The sequence below is a fragment of the Lagopus leucura genome, unplaced genomic scaffold (genome assembly GCF_019238085.1).
Source record: "Lagopus leucura isolate 7727_CA_CO unplaced genomic scaffold, USGS_WTPT01 Super-Scaffold_100047, whole genome shotgun sequence".
Classification (NCBI taxonomy): Eukaryota; Metazoa; Chordata; class Aves; order Galliformes; family Phasianidae; genus Lagopus; species Lagopus leucura.
In genome coordinates this window covers 908,256-930,260 of record NW_024962293.1, presented here as the reverse complement: position 1 = coordinate 930,260, position 22,005 = coordinate 908,256, and the positions used below count along the sequence as shown (strand labels likewise).

Sequence of the window (22,005 nt, the reverse complement as noted above, 5' to 3'; positions counted from 1 at the left end):
TAATAAATGCTCGATAAAAGCCCAGTGAATGATTTGTAGGCATTATGAGCATGTTAAAGATCCGTGTGTGGTTACAAGCAAAGGTCATAAGCCCTATTGACTTTGCGGGCTCTATAACAATTGATTAGCTCTTTATTAAAAGCATTTATTCATCACTTGTAAATACTTCATCTAGTTGGTTCTTCTCTAGCCATTTCGGATACCACACCTGAGCAAAGACACCTTACTTGTGAGGTATTCTCATAAACTCAGATCTATATTGAGAGAGAGAGGGAGACCCATACATGTTATAATGTCTTAAAACAGCAAAGGCAGTTTTGCAAACAGCTGTAACTTCACACAGGCTCGGCAGGGCTTCTGAGGCCCCATTCTGTCTGTCCTGGAGGCCCCATTCTATCCATCCTAAAGGTCCTGAGGTCCCATTTTGTCTGTCCTGAAGGTCTTGAGGCCCCATTTTGTCAGCCCCTTACACGCTGAGCCTCCACAATTAGATACTGGCAACTCCTGAAATACTGCACTTCCCCAGTGTACCTGGGAAGGGGTGACTAAACAACCTGGACTACCGAGAAAAGCTGACCAGGCAGCAAGGCATCCTGCAGGGGATACAGGAACACCTGCACACACAGCCTTCTTTATGAGTTCCACAGGGACTGTCTGTCACTGATAAGGGTTAATCAGTACTAATTAGTACCTGCCACAGGCTGATTCCAAGGAGTCCTGCTGCCCCATATGGCTGCCTTTAACCCCACACCACAGTCAAAGCTGCCGGAGCCACAGCCACACCACGGCTTCCAGCACTGCTCCAGTCCTCCTGCATCGGGCTGGGAGAAGTCACTTTCCACACACACACAGTGCTGAGATAAGCAACTTTTTCACCCCGATGAAGGGGTGGAGAGCAGCTGTAAATTACCACAGCAGCTAACTAGCTTCGGCTCCTCAGGCTCAGTCAGCTCACTGATTTCAAGTCATGCTGATTTAGAGGAACGACTCCAGATGTATGGCAAATCAATCCTCCAGGCACAGGAGGCACCGAGGAGCTGCTGTGGGTGCAGGAGCTGCTGTGCTGACAAGGGGACTTCGGGCAGCCCTGCTGGGGGGGGTGCAGAGCAGCTGGTGCAGACTTTGGGCAGTGCCTGGCCAAGATACATTCAGCAGAGGGGCCGACTGGGGATGATTTACCTTAGAATGAAAACATCAGCCCCACTTCTTGCAGCCGATGCAAGAAAGGCACTGAATGTTAAACAGAGGCAAAAAGTATAGACCAGCAACATCTGGAACTTATCCTTCCCTGCCTCTGAAAAAAAAAATAAAAAAAAAATCACACCCTATTCTTTTTGAGAAAGAAAACTGATTATATAAAATTATAATGCTGCAAGGAGAGAAAAGCAGAGATTTTCTTTGAAACTCTGTTTAGACAATTAAAAGGGGATAATTTCAAAGAAGAAACAAATCGTATCTCAGCTTCTCCCACCCCGTCTGAGTGCCAGCTTTCCTCCCATATGCTGGCTGAGACAAACCGAGTGCTCATTCTTGTGGGACCTTCAGTAAGCTCGGATAACCAGCTCTCATCCTAACTGGATGAAGACAAACCAAAAAAACCCACAATTCCTTCAATTTGTGGCAGGAAGGTTCAGAGGAGCCTTGCTTCCTGTGGAGAAACCCCACCTGGGGACCAGTTGTCCTGAAGAGGAAGGGTCAGATGTTACCCAAGAGAGCCAATGCTCCGTCTCTCCCAACAGAAGAACGGAAAGGCTTTAAATATAGAAACAGGAAAGCCTATCTGGATTACTGTAAGGATGCAGGGTCAAAACACGACACCCTTCACTTCCTCAGGCCCCCGGTGACAGCCCGCCCTGAGCCCAGGGCCCACACAGCAACCTCCCAGCCCACAGAAGTGCCTACAGCCATTGAATTACCGACGTAACCGCATCGATCAGGCTGGAAAACAAAGCGGCGGCTCTTGGCACACGCACCGTCTGGCAGGCACAGCTGCAGGAGCTGCATGTTTCTCACCTGCTGGCAGTTACAGCCCCAATAAAGCCGCCCTGTGACCCGGCAGGGCTGTGCCAGGCAGCTCGGTGCTGCAGGGTGAGCTGGCGGGCACACACAGGGGAGGTGCAGCCGGTCCTCCACCGCCTTTCCAACCGTACAGAGCTGCAGGAACTGCTGGGTATGTCTGGCTGTGCAAACAGGAGCAAGGCTGTTCGTGGTCCTGTTCCTCGGGCGCCTCAGCCCTCCATGCCCCCATCTCCGGGGCAATGAGTGGACTGGTTGCAGGATTTCGTCAGGACACTGAACTCAGGAGCCGTAAAATCACTGTGCAAAAAATTACACCTATTTTTGTAGCAGCCAATTAAAGCTCGTATTTAGGTCTCCTTGCATAGCCCTGCATTACATAAAGCAATTCTTCCACTTGAAATGCAAATTTTAAAAGGTCGTTCTGCTTAATTTAATAAAGCCTTAACATGGATCTGCAAATCTGTGGAAGCAGAACCAAGGAGGACACATGGCTGAGAGAGGCGGTGTGATCCCTCCTGAGCAGGGATCCAGGGGGGATGAAAAGCATCTCCTGAGCCACAAACCCGCTGAGCCTGGAGTGCACTTATGGTCTGAAGAGCAGCAGAACCCCATGGCCATGACAAAAGAGAAATTCCTGAACATCTGCACGGGGCTGTGAACCCACTTGAGGCACTGTGCTGCACAGCAGGACGCACCTTCAGCCTGAGCCCACCCTGCCATGATTCCCTCACCTGGGAGGGCCTCTTTCTGCACCTAAATTAATTAAATGCTTCCATCTTTATACACACAGGTATATATATATATACAAATACAAACACGCATATATATGTGCGTATAAATGCACACATATAAACATATTTAAAGCTGCACTCGTAAAAAGCACGTAGTGAATTATCAAATGGAGGCTGCCCATTTTGTTTATGATTCCTTACAGTTCAGCCTGGATGGCAAGTCAGTGGATGCTTAGTAGTATTTATCGAGAAAACCCATGAAATATGAGGATTAGGAGCCATGAGCAGAGCAAACGGCATGCATCCCACGGGATGCCCCACACATGGGCATGCACTGCAGACCCGGCCTCACGCTGAGCCCTTCCACATGGCAGCTCCCACCGCAGAGGCTGAAGAAAAGAGCCCCAAAGTGAGATTTCTGTGTGTTATACTGCAAACCCGAGCCTCTAAATTGTGTTAAGGTCAAGGTACTCAAGAGCCTAACCCGTGTGTGAGACCGAGTCACAGAAGCCAGAAGACCACACTCTTGCTGGGGTGGGAAGGAGGCAGAAACACAGGCAGGGCAGGAGCTGCTCCAGGACAGCATCCCACTGCAGGGACGCCCAGGACACCTGGGAACACTGACAGCACCAAGCCCAGCCCTGCACCTCGTTATCACCAACTATAACCCTAACAACCCCAGCACCACCCAGGAGCGCTGCAGGGAGGATCTCCCAGCCCCATCCACACAGAGCAGAGCCTGGACTCATCCCCAGCATGGCTAGAGGCAGACAGAGGTGGGAATCGGAGCCTGGCAGTGCTCATCTCAGCACTCTGCACTCAGACATCCTTCGGGAACTCACCCAAACAGCTTGGCTCCCTCCCCACCTGCCCTGCAGGTAAATCCAGCATGCCGCTTGTGCAACGTGTTGACTTACAGTGAGGGCAGAGGCAGCAAGCTGTGCAGACAGCAGGAGAGGCTTTCGGCAGTCTGGGTCACTTCCCTGTGAAGCACAACAGGCGTTGGGCCAGGCCTGGCTCCCTCAGAGTGTATACAGCAGGACAGTCATGGCCTTCAAGGCTTCAGCCAAAGGACAACAAAGACACATTGCCAAATGTGCATTTCTGGCCCGGCTGCTTTCTGTGGCTATAAAGCCCAACTGCCTCCTGCTCACACCCAGCTCACACCCGAGTGCCTTCCCCAGCTCCCTGCCAGCAAGCCAGCACACTGCTCAACCCACCAAAACCCCAACAGCGTGATTCTGAAGCAAATGCAGCCAGAACTGCTTTTGATATCAGTTACCAGGGGCAAAATTAATGCTCACAGAGAGTGAAATGGGACAGAGATAGAAGAAAGCTGCTTCGTATGATGCCAGTCTCTTTCTCCCTTGGGTTTTAGAGCACTTCTTCAGACGCATTTGGCAGGAAAACCAACTCACCTGAGCACCACCATCTCTACTAAGATGTCACATAACCATTTAGCATGACGTGCAAACAAGAAATGCTATCACTCATTAACAAGTTAAGCAATTAGCAAGTTAATTATATATTAAGCCAAAATCTGCATGTAAAAGATACAGAGTGAGGTCTGCCATAGCAAAGACCAGGACTTTGTCACTATGAACACACACCATGCATGTTCACATCTGCATCTCAAGTAAGTTATGGGGGAATACCAAAGCAGTTATGAAGGGGAGTTCCTTAGGAGACAAGCCAGACAATTTATTTCTTATATCAGACCTATGTAAGCATTTAAACAGGACCTACTGCAGCAATCCTTAGCAATGCGCAGATGTGGTTTTTGAGTAATGGTTAGTGTTACTTAACTGGTTATACTCACTAATGTAATTGACACCTATTCCATCATTCTTAATACACCCACTTCTTTCTCCGATACCATAAATAGATTAGAAAAGTTTCTGCAGATGGCCATGACCCCATTTGTTTGTGCACTTAGCCATGTATGAATCACTCTTGGCTTGCAGCAGCACTCTGGAATTACTGAAAGATAACTAGTCGGCACAGACACCAATAAATGAATCATGCTTTCCACAAGACCAAACCTTTGGGCTTTTACAGACTCCAATTACAAAGTAAGAAGAAAAGAACAAAGAAATTACTCAGTCTATTTGCACAAAGTCATGCAGAGTTGATTCATAGTTTTGCAGAATTATTACTGACAATCATTTGTAGGGGGTTCCAGTAACAAACCAGCTACTTAACACACTGGGCAGAATGAAGGGAGGGAAAAAAAAAATCCCCAAACCATGTCCTGCATGTAATTCTTGAAAAGTTGTATTGATTCCTGTGCAAGGGCCTCTTTTCATTGCCACTATCTCCCAAGCCTGGGGGTTAAGCAGCTCTCATTCTCCAAGGCTAAGCTGTGTTTCACTGGGTTGCTTGGGCCAAGTTGGCAAATGTGAGAAATCCTGTTGCACCTGCTGAAGTGCCCGTGCCTCTTGCCAGCAGAACACTGCATGCACAGCTCCTCATCCCTGTGTGCAAGAGCAGGGCCTCGGGAATGGATCACAGAGCTGACACGTGCAGAAACACTCGCATTTCTAAATGCACATTCTTGGGTACATACAGCAAGTAAAAGATCAGCCAGTCAGCAGTACTCCATTAAAGATATGTGCGAGACTGAATACACTGAACATAAATGTGTGAACCACTTGGAAGGACTGTGGACATCCACCAACACTGACAACTTGTGAGGCAAGTTTCTGAAGACGTGCAAGATAGCTTTATGTAATGCACTGCCTGTGACAACACCAACACACACCGCAGACACAACGCCCTGCTCTGCATGCAGCGTGAGTCCAGTCCTGCACCAGCTGGAAATCTGAAGTCAGCTTACTTGCAGGAAGCAGGTGACACTCTATCAATTATAATCTTAACAACGTTATCCTCCTTGACATGCTCCAGGAGCTGTGTTTAGTTATAAGGATCCATGGGTGATGTGAGACATGGTGCCTGCCTGACCCCCACAATAAGCACCAGGGCATCGAGTGTCACAGCTGCACCTGCAGACCACATGGCCACGCTGCCTTGCACTCAGCCCATCAGCATCTTGCCCCAGAAAAGGATGCAGAATGATGAGGATGACATCCAGCAGAAGGTCGCTGACATTTTGGACCAGGATGCAGCAGATGTGTCTACGCTACCATTTGTCTCAGTCACTGCTGTACCCTTTGCCCTCTAAGGCCCATCCATGGGGGCTGACTGCTTGCAGGTGAGTGGCGCAGCCTTTCTGCACACCAGCTGAGCTTGGTCTGCAGTTTGCTGCTGGCCTCACACATTTCAGAGTCAGAGCTCAGGAGAGGCCAAAGCCAGCACCACAAGAGCGACTACGAAGCTCTGCACCCCCTGGGGAACATGCGTCTATTTGTCCTTCACCTATAAGGCCACTGATTCCCCAAGCTGTCTGCAAGAAGGAATGATGCTACAGAAGATTGAAACAAAAGCTTTAATGAATGTTCTCAATTCCTATCCCCCCTTACTCCATCCCTACCACAGAAATTAATGCAACAAGCCCTCTTTATAGGGATAGACAGAGTTTATCTGAGAACATGCTGTAGATGAAAAGGGAAGAAAAAGGTCCCCACCAGCACCGCTAAAGCAGCAGGCTGTCTTCAGAAAGCTTCTGGCTCAGTACACTCAGGGCCTGGAGTGCAGCAGGAGATCACCAGGCTGCATGTGCTACATGGAAACATCAATTGTCAGGTGTTAAAAAAAAAACAACCAAACAACAAATCAGGAACCTGCGATGCTGGGTGGGTGCTCTGCTCAGTGCTGCACGCCACATTGCAGCAGAAATGCTAATGCAAGTTTAGTTTTCACACTGGAGATATTTCAGAAGATTCCCAAAGCTTTGATAATATTTAACATCTTTACTAATTTCCTTTCTGGCGTAATCATGAATGTGCCATAGTAGCCAACAGATCTGGGATGAAGTACAAGTTCTAGCTGGCTGCAAAGCAGACAGGAATCATGTGTGCTCATACTGTTTTCTCCCACAACATACCTCTGCAAAACTGACTTAAAATGAGAAAAGAAATTGTGAAACTGCCATTACAAAGCATTTAAAATGCAGATCAAAGTGCCGCCTTGGAAGCCGCATTCCTGGCCAAATCATCAGAGCTCTCTTTACTCTCAAGAGTTCCCCAAATCCTCCGGTTTGGACGATGAACTGCAGCTGAAATTTATCTGCTCTAAAAAAAATGTACAACAAGTCACAACTCCTTTCTCCAGCTACCAACCCCTTCTCTCCCAAGTCCATTTCATACAATTTTGTTGTACTGCTCCATCAATTAACTTTCACAAACGGGTTCACGCCTGTGTGCACACACAGATGCTACCCCAGTGCTGCAGCTCATCTCCAGCATTTCCTCCTCAAATAATTACAAAATGATCCCATGGTAATTCAGCCACACAGACGGGACGAGCGCTGCATGCAGCATCCCCACTGACGTTAATGATTCCTTTGCTTTATGGCTTCCTGGCAGTGTGCTGGTGGCATGAACAAAGTTTCTCCCCAGCTGTAGCCCTGCACATCCCTCCTGCAGGCAGAGCCGCATCACCAGCAGGTGCCCCATGTCAGCACCAAGGGCTGCAGTGACCAAACAGAACGGATCTCCCTGCAGGCAGTGAGCGAGGTGTGAGCCAGTTTGTCAACGAAAAGCCATTGCAAATAAATGACCTTTTTTAGCTCATGAGGGTTACCAAATTCTGCCAGATGCCACTACCTGAAACAAGACCAGCAGGGATGACGGCACAGCGAGTTACTCAGGAAAGCAGCTGGGCTGTAATTATGCCCATTAGTGACACCACGTATTTTGGTACTTCCCTTGAAAAGGTCTCCTCATGTCTACCCATTTCTAATTTAGGTTTACAAACTCATTCTCAAGTTGGATTTAACTTGCCACTGACTCTCAGCGCTGGAAAGCTAAAAGTGTTAGCACGCTAGGTGAGCAACAGCAAATAAAAACCAATAAGGAGAGAGAGCACTTCTCCATAGGTGCTGCCCTCCACCTGCAAAGCGAGCAGCTCATTCATACCCTGAGCATCTCGAGGTGTCTCAGACCCCCCCGCAGCTCCCAGCTCTGAGGGACGCAGTGTGGGTGCTGTGTGTCACACACTGCAGTGTCATCACTGTCAGTCAGCACCTGCAAACGGCGCCAGGTGAAACGAGGGCTGGGCAATGTGCTGCCCGTCACACATCCCGCAGTCCCCATGCCCTGCTCTGCACCTCCTGCTGGGGCAGCCCCAGCCATGCCACATCCCTGTGCTGTGTGCGGTCCTGGGCACCGCTGCTGTGTGTGCAGTAGGGTCCTGCTGCAATGACACCCAGGTGTTTGCCCAGAAGAAAAAAAAAAAAAGCCGGATCTTTCTCCTCCCACTACATCTTTTCATTTTTCCATTCAGCCCTGATTATAGCAGCAGGATTACATCACTGCTCAAGGGCACCAAATCAAGTCTGGCTTTATGACCCCAGTGCTGCAGGACTGGAGCACGGCCAGCCCCCAGGCCACCACCTGCCCCTGCCCTGCTCCTTCTGGGCACCCCTGGGGATGCTGACCTGCACACAGAGCAGCACAGCCTGCAGGGACACATGGCATTCTCCTGGTTTTGGCTGCAGCCAAACTGAGAACCACAACCGGAGCGCACTTAGAGAACGCTCTACAGCTTGCTAAGGCATTGGCGGCAGCTCAGCCTTCCTACAGCCTCCTACAGGAAACCTCACAGATGAGGGAGGAAACGAAAGTGTTATACACTCTGCCCTGAGCGCTGTGTCAGGACAGAGACATTGCTGCCAAAACACAGTCTGAAGTGGTCAGGAGACGTGATCCTCAGTGGAGACATCAGCACTGTTTGATACTAAACCCAGGAATGTCAAAACCTCAAAGCCCCCACTCCAGGCAGAGCTCCCACCAGTGCCACCCCCAGCACCACCAGCACGAGCACAAACCCAGCACAACCCTTGCACACCCACACCTGAAGCTGCCCCCATTCCTGCACCAAGCACCTCCTCGGCACCCCATCTCCCTTGGCAGCTGAACCCCTTTGGGATCATCCCATGGGGTCTGATGCAGCCCTGGCACAGATGAGGTCCTAGTGGAGATGCTGGGATGCTGCAACATCCCCCCCGGAGCAATGAGCTCCCAGACACACACCTCAGTCTGTCACTCACCTCACAATGAGTTCTTTACGGACCCATCTGACACCAGGCTCAGCCCTGACCTCTGTCACTCTGCAGAAGCAATTCATTTTGCTGCACCCAGTGCTGCCCAGCACAACTAGTAGGCTCAGCCTCTCCTTCCCAAACCCCTCATCCAGGAGCTGCACAGAGCACAGCTGCTGCTCGCTGCTCAGGGAGAACCAGTGAAGAAACAGTCTGGGGGCTCAGATACAGGGCTAACCTAACGAGAGACCTAAATTAGCTTACAGCTCTGCCACTATCTCAAAGCGTTCCTGCCTGGGAACTTTTGGCTGGGAACTGAGATAGCATCTGATGGGAGCTGCCCAGAGGTCCCCTGAGTGCTGTATTAAAAGAATAAGCACAAAGAAGCGACTGGAGGAGGAAAAAGCCATAATATGACTTTCTGTGAGGATGGATGGGGCTCAGCTCTTCCCTCCCCTTCAGAGCTGGACTATCAGGTAACAGCTCCTGCAGGACCACCACAGCCCACGGCTGCCACTGCGGTGAGCGGCAGCAGAGAGATAAATGTCATGGGTGGCAAAGGGGAAGCCCGGGAAGGAACAGAGAGGCGAGCAGCCCTGCAGCCCGGCCACACAGCCCAGCTCTGGGGTTGAGCACAGCGTGGGCAGCACTGCAGGGACAGCCATCGGGACTGCGGGCACTGCATCCCACTGAGCCCATGTCAGAAAATGCAGAAACAAAACCCAAGATGCTATCTCTAAGAAGTATGAAATTCAAAGCTGGGGTGGTTGCAAAAAAACCTCACAGCAACAGAGTGGAAGAGCAGCTCTATCTCCAGCAGACACTGCCCGTGTGAGCTCCCAGCGCTGCCACCAGCCCAGCCGGACACCGGCTGCAGCCTCAGCCCCGCAGCGCTGCTGCCGGCACCCACGGAACGGTCCTCATTATGTACCCGCCGCTATTGGTATGCACATCCCGCCCGGCCGCTGGAGTCAGGGGAGAAGAATGGTCTATTCAGTACCGGCAGTGTTAATAAAATCAGGCAAATCCAGCTTAGTTTTGTCTGAACACGAATGAGATTAAATCAAGATTAAACGCACGCAGTACAAAGGGAATGTTTTATGCTAAAATTCAGAGTGAATCCATTTTAGCACCCGGCGTAGAACCGCCCCCAGCTCTCCCGCAGGACGCGGACACCTGAACCGAACAGCGGCGGAACCGGAGGCGGCGGAGGCTGCCCGGCACCGGGTTGCGAGCGGCCACTGCTCACGGACCCACTGCGGGAACGGCACGGACCGCAGCAGCGCCCGGTGCCACGGCCCCGCAGCCGGCACTGAGAGAACCCACGTCCTGCTGGGAGCACACGCACAGCCTTCCCCAGCTTTTGGACCATTCAGCCTCAGCGGGCTTAAGTTCTCGAGCACCGCGCTGACAGCCCGCCTGGCCCCAAGATCTTTCCCTGCACAGAAAAGCCCTTCGGTTTTCAGTCCCAGAGCAGCCACCGCGCCTCTGTCCTCGGCAGTGCCATCCTGCGCTCCATCTCTGCGCAGTCCATCTCCAAAAGGCAAAGAGTACAGAACGGCGGTGCTATCGGGTCAGGCGCCGTCCTTTCCTACTCTGCGCGGGTTGAAAAATATTCATTACCAAAGCCGAACAGCCCCCAGAAGAGACGGGGGAAAAAAAAAACCACCAAAAAAAAGCACAACCACGCCGACACCTGGAGATGGGGGTGGGGTGGGGGGGCTCCTATCCGCGCCGAGACAGAGGGGGGACCCTGTGGGGCCGGGGGAGACCCGCGAGGGGTCGCGGGCACCGCGCGGGGGCGGCGGAGCGGAGCGGCACCTTCAGCCGCGGCCCCGCCGTGCCGCCGCCGTGCGTGGGGAGCGCAGCGCGGCCACAGCCACGGCAACTTCCCCAGCCCCGCTCCCACCGCCCGCTGCCATCTGCACACCCAGCACCGCACGCCCAGCCCCGGAGGGCCGCAGGTCGGTACTTACTGATCTCCATGCTCTGGAACAAAGACCTTTTGCAGTTGCATGTGCAGGACACATTGGGCTGAATAGCGACGGCCGTGCTGTTCAGACCCATTAAGTTATACATTTAAAAAAAAAAAAAAAAAAGAAAAGAAAAAAAAAAAAAAAGAAGAAGGCGACGGCGACACAAAGCACTTCAGGGCCGCCGAGCGCTCCCCGGGCAGCACCACATAAAGCCGGGGCTCCTCCTCGGCGCGGGGGGGGCGGGGGGAGGGAAATGCAGCTGCGATTAAAAATTGGAAATCACAACCGCGGCGCAGCGCAGCGCCCCCCGCAGCGGCTCTGCCCGGCACGGCTCGGCTCCGCCCGGCTCGGCTCCGCGCCCCCTCCGGCCCGGGCAGCGCTGTGCTGGGCCCGGCCGCGGCAGCCCCTCACTTTTGTGGGGCGCGGCGGAGCGGCGCGGCGCGGCGGGAGCGCGGCCCGCCCGCTCCCCGCTCCCCGCTCCGCTCCCGCCCCCCGCGCTCATTCACGGCCACGGGGACGCGGCCGCGCGCCGCCGCCAGCCGCGGGCGGGCCCCGTGACGTCAGCGCCAGACGGGGACTGCCCCGCGTCCTCGCGCCGCCGCCGCGGGGGGGGCGCGAAGGGGGGTGCGAAACGGGGGGGCGCCCCGCGGTGCGGAGCGGGGCCGGGGGGGCGGAGGCCCCGAGCGCCGCGGTCCGAAGGGAAAGAGAAGGGAAGGGAACGGGGCAGGCCGAGCGCCTCGCCCGCAGCGCGGCTGTTCGCTGCTCCGGATCTCAACCCATAGTTCTCGTTCCCTTTTATTATTTTTGCTTCAGAGCGATCGCTTGAAAATGGAGCAGCCCCGTTCGCTTTTAGAAAGGAGAAAGGAAAATACTCCATCCGCTCCCTGGGGCTCCACGTGCCGGGGGTCAGCACAGACTTCTTAGCTTGGAAAGGGACCCGAGTGGGGCGCATCCACGGGCCGGGCGGGGGGGCAGAGCGCCTCTGGGAGTCCGCGGTCCCGCAGCCCGGCGTTGTGCACAGTGCAGAGGCCGATTTTTCCGTGGTGGTTTACAAACCCTCGGTAACGATGTGCCTGCACTTCGCAATGCCTCGTGCCCGGTCCAGCACCGCAAAGCTACCTGAAGGACACAGCTGGGGGCTGCCAAACTGAGCTGCCCCTCTGTGCCACCCAGCAGTCACCATCCTGGGGAGGAGTGGGACGCCGTGCTTGGAGGGAGCTGCACTGCTCAGCTTCTGGTGCGTGTGGGCCCACTGCCATCACTGCTCCGCCAGAGACACGGCTTTGTGTATTTAAAGCCTTTGGCAGCTGAATATTAGAGACCTGATCCCAGTGAGCCTCACCTGGTGGCCCCAAAAGGTGGCTGTGAGCTCAGCCTCTGCCAGCAGCTGGCAGCACCCGTGGTCAGGGCATGGTTACAGCGCGGTGGCAGCCCTGCAGTGCCAGCCTCCTGCCCAGAAATGCAGGCCATGCAGCCCCACAGCTTGCAGGGCTCCGCAGGAGGAAGGCTGCATGGGAGGAAGGCTCCAGTTGCAGACACAGGCTGCTGCAAGTCCGCACATCGCCCTCACCTCACGGAAGACAAAGCAGAACGGTCTGCAAGTTGACGCTGGCCTACAAACGCCCCGCTATCCCAACTGCATCTGAACCACTCGTGGCTTTACAACTATCAGCATTTTTCCACCGTGATTTAAGAACAAATAATTAAAGTCATCCCAGATGGGCTGGTAAAATCAGCTAACTGAATGCTCTGCTGTAACACCCCTCCCCTCCCCCCCCCAACGGTGCTCAGGGCAGCACCACACACTGCAGTGCTTCTCCAATGCATCTCTGCATTCTGACACCTGTGCTCCATCCTGGCTGAGCTCGAGCTCCTCGGACAACCTGCACAGCACACAGCGATGCTCTCTGATCTGTGGGGCCAATGGCACTGTGTCCAGGCCTGCAGTCAGTCACTGCTCACACAATCATGCTTCAGTCTTTGCTTTCAATTCATCAGGGCAGCACTTCAGTGTTACAGATTGCAGTGACCCCGCTGTAATCATTGCAGTGCTACACCAGGGACAGACTGATAACTGATAACCATAATAGACACAAATAACCCTAAGAGTCAAACCAGAGTGGTTGAGGAGATCCAAAGAAACACAAAAACAGCTCCCCAAAGGTTTGTTAACCACACAGCTGTCCATTTGAGGAGACAGAGTATCTCACCGCATTACTTTTCAGACTCATGTTAAATAGACACGCACCAATGCAATAGGGCAAGAGTTACCATGGTGAATAATTCTATATTTATTTCCAAGTGCACCTTATTTCTAACAACCCCAGACACGGTCCCCACTTTCTGGTGACTAACCACTTCATTGAGGCTTTTAAACTGTTCAAGACGAGGCACCCCAGTGTTCTCCCTGGCAGGCAGCAATACTGAGATCTGTGCAGAGGAGAACAGTGCTGGGCAGGGACGGTGCCCGGCAGCCCCTTGCTTCCCTCTGCAAGTTTGCACAGATTATTCTCACGTATGATTTAAAGCCCTGCAGCCACTCTGAATTAATTCCTCAGCAGATGAGCCCTCATTGTTGTCTGGAACATCAGACACATTTTCCTTCTCAGAGTTCATCCTCTGCAGTAAGTGTTGAGAACCACCACAATCAAGATTTCACCTCCAATGATCACAGTGCCCACCGTGTCTCTCCTAATGAACTGTGGCTCTGCTGCTCCTGTCCTGAGCCCCATGGAGCCCAACTGCTTCTACAAAGCACCACCCATAACCCAAACCCTATGCCCAAGAGTGCTACCCCAACACTGTGAGCTCTGGAAGCTCAGGGCCGTGCCCACAGCCCTGGGTTACTGTGCCATGCCCACCACCCTCTTGGCACAGCTTTTCCCCAGCACCCCTGGATCCTCCCGATAGCTCCATGCCTGTTACTGTCACCATACAGCAGAGCAGCACAGCACACTTCCATCCCAGCAGTGCCCACGGGAGCACAGCCCTGTGCCCTGTGCCAGCCCCAGTCTCCCTCACGGCTCCCCAGATGAACGCGTTTTATTTTCTTGCACTGAAAAACAAAACCAGCAAAACCAGGCAGGGAATTTCGGGTAGACTTCTGCGGGGCCAGGACCTCACGACCCCTGCAGGACCCTTCCAACCCGGAGTATCCCAGCATTCTGCATGTAAAATAAAGCAGCGCTAGGGAACGAGTCTCAGAACGCCCGGACGCGCCGCAACTTCGCACCTTCCCGGGAGCACCGCGGCCCCGGGGAGGCGGAATCACGCACCGCACAGCGGCGGTGCGGCGGCCCCTTTAAGGTCCCCAGACGCCTCGGGGGCGGCCCCAGACGGCGCCCGATGTCACGGACGGGCGTTCCCCCGCCCTCCGCATGTAAACGACGCGCGCCCTCAGCCAATCAAAAGTGGGAAACCCGTCCGCCGGGCTCCGGACAGCCAATGGGAGAAAGGAGGCGGGGCACGCCCGGCCATGTGGGCTTTCCGTCCACGTGGGGCGGGGCCGTGACCGCGCGCTGACCCGGTGCCGTGACAAAGGCGCAACTCGCGCCTTCCCGCACCGCCGCCTGGAGGGGCCCGGGCCGGCGGGGAGCGCCGCGGGGGGCGGCGGCTGCGGGCGGGGCCGAGCCGAGCCGCGCCGAGCCGAGCCGTGCGGAGCCGAGCCGCGCCGAGCCGCGCTGCGCTGCGCTGCGGGGCTGATCCGCTGTGCGGCGTGTGCGCTGTGGGTAGATCGGCCGCGCGTGCCCCTGGCACCCTCCGCACCGCGGCCCCGTTCGCTCGGGATTCAGCACCAGAGCGACGGGAACACAAACAAACGGGCGGATGAGGAGACGGGGAGGATCCTGGAACGCGAACGCTCCCATAAATGCCTTTTCCGTAACTCTATTTACTCAGCTGCTGCGGTGACTTCAGCCCAGCGATTGCCTGACGCGCCGAAACCCCCATCCATCCCCTGCGTGACGGTGCGAGCCTCCGCGTGGCGTTACCTGCGGGCTGCGCTCCCCCTTCCTTGGGAAGAGCTGTCAGCCCCGCAGCGCGTATCGCCCCGCCCCGAGGTGGGCCGCAGCCCCCCCGCAGCACCGGGCATTCCTGCGGTCCCTGCCGGCCCGGTCCGGTGCGCTGCGGGGGCCGCGGGAGGATCTCATTTTCCGAACGAAAAGAGTTTTAATCTCACTTTAAACCAAAGGGTTCCGCTTTTGCAAATCTTTTCCTGCTGGATTTATGCAGCTCATCCATCGCCAGTGTTTCCAAGGAAACCAATGTGCCCTGTTCTCACCGAACTAAATCTCACTATTAAAACAATTAAAAAACTTAATCTGGGTTCCCTTCCTTGCTCCTTCCTCTCCTTTTGGTACTATCATAGGCATTTTAATTAAAAACACAATAGCAGTATTTTACACATACGTAGGCTACGCCCTAAGTTACCTACAGGAAACTTGACTCCAGAGCATAATAATGGGGAATTGCATCCACTTCCACAGCTGGGTAAAAACAAGTGAGCAGGACTCTCACTGAGCTGGTGACAGCCATTGGTCCCAAATGCCACCCGCCGACTGTCAGAGCTCAGGGCACTGCTGGACTGCAGCACTGCTGTGTCCCAGCGTGGCCCACAGCCCCAGTTCTAGCTGGGCCGGCAGTGCAGGGCAAAGCAGGGCACCGACAGCTGAGCGCAGGCCTGGAGCTCTGCAGCCTGCTGCCTGCTGTGCCAAAGCTGACCAGCAGCTTGCACACTGCGCCCAAAGGGCTGTGGGACAGAGCAGCAAGGCCGGGCCTGGCAGCCTTCCCCCTTCCTGATGTGTTTGTAGGGAGCCTCGCCGTTCCCCTCAAATGTGAGCCCCAGGGACAACCGCCAGGAAGCTGAAAGCCTCGAAGCACACAAGAGCTCGGGCTCTTTATGCTCAATGCATTTTGCTGGTTTGATCTGAAGAGGCAGCCGGATCCTGGCACGGGGCAGCAGGGCTGCTGAGGAGAGGGATCTGCAGGTCAAGAGGCTCCTGACAAGAGGAAGCTGGCTCTGAGCAGAAGTGAATGCCACCAAGAAGGCAGCAAACACAGCCCTGCTCTTTGTTTCCCCGCACTGTGCTCTGCCTGCCGCGCTGACTGCGCTGCTCTGCTCCCTTGTGTGCAGTTCCACTGCCGTGATGAGGGGCTGAGCACGGGGCTGAGCACAGGGAAGGAGCAGTCGGCACAGAGACGTTTCATCTGCATCCAGGAGCTAAATCTGTCCCCAGCTTGTGTGCTGCCCCGATTCTCCAAGGAGCAGAAGGGAAATGCGGCCCGGGTGGCTTCCTCCACCATTGTGTGAGCGGTGGCAGAGGGCAGGGGACAGGGACAGCGTGTCTGGGCCAGTGTCTGGGGCACTTCCAGCTAACCCTGTGCCCAGCGGGGCTGGCTTTGCAAACTCCCTGCGGGGGGATTCAGGGCAATGAGTGTTTCTCACTGCTCTGTGCACATCCCTCAGGGCACTGTGTACTGTTGTGTGCTCCTCACAAACGCAGTTTTCTGTGAAAAAAACCAAGCTTTGCTAGCATCCCATCCCACACGGAACGTGATACACTCCAATTCATGCCCACTTCCCACCGCTCTGACACGCAGCACTGTACAGGCAAAGAAAGCATACGGCACATCGGCACTCAGAAACACCCCTTCCTCAGTGGGTCGGGGTGACTTGGGTGATTTGGGAGGGTTTTTCCCCCCTTGTTCCAGAAGAGGTTGGAAAATTACTTTCCACCATCTGCCCTGCCAGAGCCGGGAAATATTTGGAATACATTCCATTCTCCTAATGAACACGCAGCAGCAGGGGTGCAGCAAATAAGAGAGAAAATCTTTCTAATGAACAACAAATCAACTAGAGATCAGATCTGCATAGCTTCAGCTTTTGTTGCCTATAGCTTAAGGGTGATTCGTGGAGACAAAAATCAATGAACGTGCTGTAGACCCAGGCCTGGCACGGTGTGCAGAAGTCTTGCCATGACCCAAGCCGTGTTTGTTTCGGGTACAAATGCCAACTCTTGATTGCTTCCTTCTCATTTAATTGAACAGAAGTGGGGGAAGAATTTCTTACGTATGATTCCTACGAGTCTTGTTAATGCTCTTCAAAATGTGTTGAATTTATAGGATACTGTCAAATGCGTATTAGTATTCATGACAAATCACATTGCTTCCAGCTGGGATATAGAGCTGTGTCGTGTTCTTTTGTTTAAAAAATAAAATAATGTGCTCAAAGTGAAGAAAGTAGTGGGCTTTTCTCAGAGGAAGGACTCAGAATTCCTCTTGATCCACGCTGAGCATGGCCAGAGGTGAATTTCCGGATCCTCCACAGCAGAAATTAAGGGTTTCTCTCAAGCACTGTGTGTGCCATTATGAATATGCAATTTGCTATTCTTTTTAGAGCTCTGCCTGCTGCAAACCATCTAGACATAAGCAAGTTTCCACCCAATGCTTTTGGTGTCAGCTCCAGCCTCAGATGCTGTGTGAAGCAGTGACCCACCGCAGCTGGCCCCAGTGCAGAAGTGTGACGTGCAAAGCATTTCTGAAGCTGTAACCCATCCTCAACGGCAAAACCTTTGTTTGGATCCTGGGACTTTTCCTCACACTTCCTTACTGGTGTGTTTTTGTTTCACACCAGTCCACAAGCTCAAGCCCAAAATGCTCAAGAAGTGACAAGTGCCACCAAAGAGCTGAAACCATCACCCCTGCAGCTGCAGCATCTCAGCTGGTCCCTGAGAGGAAAAGCTATGAGAGCACAGGGGCTGCTGCCAGCACACCTTGAACACAGCACAGTGGGCACAGCAGGCCAAGAGCAGCACTCCCCAACCACGTCGCTTTGGGTGCCAGCACACAGATGTCAGTCCAACAGATGTTCTCTTAGGAGATATTACAGCCGCTGCCTACACTGCCCTGACATCCTGCATTGTGGACACTGCACACTCCTGGCTCCAAGAGCACCGAGTTCCTCATGGGAAACATCACCACCAGCTGAGACAGGAGTCTATTTCAACAAGAAAACCACCTCACCCTGCCCTCACAGGCGTCTGAAAGTGCTGAGCCCTGGAGATACACGTAGAGCAGCCCAACGTGCAGGTGTGGAGAAGTGACGGCCAGACACGCTTTGTTCTACAGACAGGGCAGTCCCTGCTGTGCCCTAAGCAGTCCTTGTGCTCTGTGGGCTGGCTGCAGGAGGGTAGGACAGGAGGTGTACACCAGCTGTCCTCTGTGCACCTGGCATTGCACCTGGCTGCATGCTGAGCTGCCGATTTTCTGATGCGTGCATTCATTTCCTGAGAGCCTGACGCTGCAGTTCCTTAAAACACTGAACCTGCAGGAAAGTCAGCAGGGCTCTCCCATAACAGCATCACAGTGAGGCCTCTTTATTTAATGCCATCTTCTGCATACCTGCTCGCCTTCCTCTCCTTTTTATTCCTTGAATTCCCCACTGGAAAGAGGAGCTGCATTCAGCATCAAACACATCCTAACGGCTGCTTGGTCCCCCCCTGCTCCAGGTCTTTCATACTGCAGTATGTGTTACATAGGGGAAAAAAAAAAAAAAGGAAGAAAAAGAGACAGAACGTTCCTACAAAAAGCAATTTCTTGGCTGGCCGCTTTTTTTCTACTCCCCTCAATATGGCAGGAGATATTTCTGTCTGAACAAACCCTCCCAACCCATCCAGCTCTCCCCATTCTGCACCACAGTCGTGCTGTTTGTATCAGTCTGTTGCTGTGAAAATTAATGTGACAAAACAGAACGCAGCATAATGACTGAAGGTGTGTGAAACAGTCCCGGAGAACTGAGCAATGACTTCAAATGCAAGGTATTTCCTTCTTCTCCTCTTTCTCATCCTACAAGCTGCCACAGCTCTGAAAATGGGACAGTTTTCAAATAGGCTATATTTGCAGAGCAAAGATGGATGCTATTTTTATTGCAAATTAGCAGATTTTTTAGCAGATTCAACCTCATTTGCAAGTGAAAATGACTCTACTTACCATGCAGATATAGGTCTTATGTTGGAAACTCATGGAAATTCATGTTTTGAACATACTTACAGAAGAAAAAAATAGACCCTGCCTTTATTTCTGGCTGAGCCTCGCTCTGCTGAAGAAGCACCAGTAGGGCAATGAGTGCTGCTGCTCTGCTGCACGGTGTGAGTGAGAGCAGGGGATCCTCAAACAGTTCTGTGTTTGTGAACTTCTGGGGTCTCCTGGATTTAAAGAGTCAGCAGAGATGGGAAAGGGCCAGAAACCTGCACCCGGGGATCCACATTGCCCCTGGAAATATTTGACTGTTCTGCATGCTGGAGAGGACTGACATCTCACTGTGCTAACAGAGCTAGTGAGGGTTGCTGTGGTTTGCCTCGTGTGAGCAAGTGAATGTAGTAAATGGTGTGAGGGCAAAGTGTTCTCAGTCAGTGTTGACTGGTCCTGCAGGAGATGCACATTGGGATGCCAGAACTGTTGATACAAAGGGGACAGATCTGGGGAGTGGACTCAGCCAAGGAAAAGAGCTGAAAAAAAGATGAGGGGAATCAGAACACTCCATGGAAGTGTTACAGAATCAAAAGCTGCTCGGGCTTTTGTCTCAAAGTGAGATATTGGAGTGAAAATAGTTGCAGCTCCACCATGAAAACCAACTAAGGAGATTAAAAAGAAATAATCTGCATTTTAATGTGGGCACTGCAAGGAGAAAACGAAAAGCGAGCAGCAGGCAGAGAGAGCAGGGATCTGCTTCTGAGAGGTGGGACATCATGTCAGGAGTGCCATTCCTACCTGCTGGATTTGCACATGCATCCCTGGAACCCGGAGCCATCCTTCAGGTGTGAACCTGTTTGTACTCCTCCCAGTGGAGCACAATGGAGGGAAACCAGTGGTGCAGGTACTCAGGTGTGCTCGCCAATGCTGTGGGCAGATGCCAGCTTGGCAGTTAGCTGCTGCACACAAAGGAGCAGGAGGTGCATGCCGGCCCTGCTGCCAGGCTGAAAGGGCTGAGCTCAGCCCTTCTTTCTCCCTGTCCCATCCTGATGTATCCTGGGGGCGTACAGCTCCCATTTTCATGACGTCCATTGCAAAGCACAGATCACATTCCCAAACACTCTTGTTGCTCCAATTTTCATCACAAGCGAATCTGAAATCGGAGGCAACATTGTTCATGTTGCAAAAACAGCCAAGTACCCGCTATTCAAGCCTAAATGGCTTTGGTTGCTCCTAAGCAGGGTCTCAGACAGCTCTCCACACTGCTGCATCCTGCCTGCCCATACACATCCTCAGTTCAACACCTGTTCCACGTGGTGACCCCATGCCATGGCAGTGATGGCACTGCAGGTCAGCACACAGCAGGGTGGGCTTTGTCACTGCAACAGTGAGGCCAAGGAGGCTGTGGATGCCCCATCCCTGGAGGCATTCAAGGCCACGCTGGATGTGGCTCTGGGCAGCCTGGTCTGGTGGTTGGTGACCCTGCAAAAGCAGGGGGTTGGAACCAGATGAGCATTGTGCTCCTTTGCAACCCAGGTCATTCTGTGATTCGATGAGCAGCAGTGACATCTCAGAAAATGACAGCCTGCCCTTCTCAGTTCAGTTTTACCATTCCTATTTTCTTTAATGGAGGTTCAGAGAATATGATTTCATAGTGCTGACGAACAGACCCAGCTATTCTTTCCTGAGCATGAGGCTTTGTATAGTTTGTAGCAAGCATGAATTATTGCCTCCATCCAAACAAGTGAACATCTGTATCCCATTTTCATTGGCACTGCGAGGTACCTGGCGCAGCCCCAGAGCGCAGTGTTTAGCTACAAGGGTTTAAAATATGCAGTAATTTGCTGTTGTGTTATCCTCTGGTATTCTCTGCTTTGGGAAAAAAAAAAATAATAATATTTTATCAGCGAAGTCCTCCCACCGTCTATTTGCCTTGCTGTAATCCACAGTGAAACGAATCCAGGAGAACAACGCTGAAAGCCTCATTTGTTTGCCCTCCTGAAGAGCGGTGCTCACGAAGCCAGCTGAGCTGTGTGCTGCAGGAGTGGGACACTGTGCCCCCAGTCCTCGGGGCAGAGCTGCTGGGAGCAGTGTTCTGTGCACACAGGGACACCCAGCCCTCCTGAGGTGGCGCTGGGAGCGATGCTCAGGGATGTGGCAGTGCTGAGCTGTGTTTCTCTGCTGATGGCTGACGAGGTCACATTGCCTGCCCGCTTCAGCTCTGTTTGGCTCTCAAGTAATAGACAACTAAAATGGTAAGGAAATTCCTGCTATTAGATGTCTGTGAACTGGCCAGTAAGAAACAGATTCACAAGTATCAGCAAAAAGTATGCTGAGCTATAGTAATAGGAATTATAGCAGTAAATAAGGCCACATCCCCAAAGAGAAGGGCTGTTACATCAGTGCAGGTGTCACTGCCCTGGAAACCCTCTTATTGCAGGGCAGGGGGGGGCTTGGGACATGGCTTCAGGAGAACGACCATCTCCTTTTCAAATGCCATCACTACAGAAGATATCTCCCAAATACCTGAATCAACTCCGGTTGGTCCCTTATCCAATACCAGCTATTTTCTCTTTGCAGGTGAGGTCTCCTCCCCATACCACAGATGGAATGGCTGCAGAGGATTCCCCTCTCTGAGCTCAGCTCCCTGCTGACGCCTGCCTGCCCCAGCGCTCCCATCCCCAGAGCATCACGGGGAAGGAATGCCACTTGCCTAAACGTGATAGACTATTGCTGCAGGCAGGAGTAACTTGTGCTGTCAGTGTTCAATTAGCACCAAGTTAAACTAAATGTCTTGTGAATATTTCATAACGATCTGCCAGCATCGTATCTGAACTCTCTGGCTTTTACCAAGCCATTTCCCTTCCAAAGTGACACGTGTGGAATGAAAGGATGATGAGCCAATCTCACTTGTTTGAGTGTCTGTTCAGAATCATGCTATATAATAAAAAAAGTAACAATTAAAAACTGGCACAAAATGTCCCAGCAGCATCAGCCACCGAGGCTTATCCTCCGAAAATAAACTCTCACCTTGTTTAAAGGCAGTTTAGATCAAAAACAGCTCTTCCTTTTCTGACTGTAGGTTTATGGTAGCCTTCCCCATTTACTTAAGGAGTGACAGGAGCTGAGCTCATGTCAGCTTTTATATTGC

The 22,005-nt window shown here is 52.8% G+C and overlaps 1 protein-coding gene across 2 annotated transcripts in view; it reads right to left on the bottom strand.

The window, feature by feature from the left end:
- Positions 1-11,176, bottom strand: part of PMEPA1 (prostate transmembrane protein, androgen induced 1) — a 30,089-nt gene extending 18,913 nt beyond the window's left edge. Inside the window, exon 1 of one of the 2 annotated variants that reach the window (XM_042884967.1) lies at positions 10,887-11,176. In XM_042884967.1, the coding sequence (XP_042740901.1) occupies positions 10,887-10,989 (103 nt within the window). In that variant the 5' untranslated portion in view covers positions 10,990-11,176. The remainder of the gene's footprint in view (positions 1-10,886) is intronic. The other variant, XM_042884966.1, reaches the window with a different exon arrangement.
- Between the last annotated feature and the right edge of the window lie 10,829 nt (positions 11,177-22,005).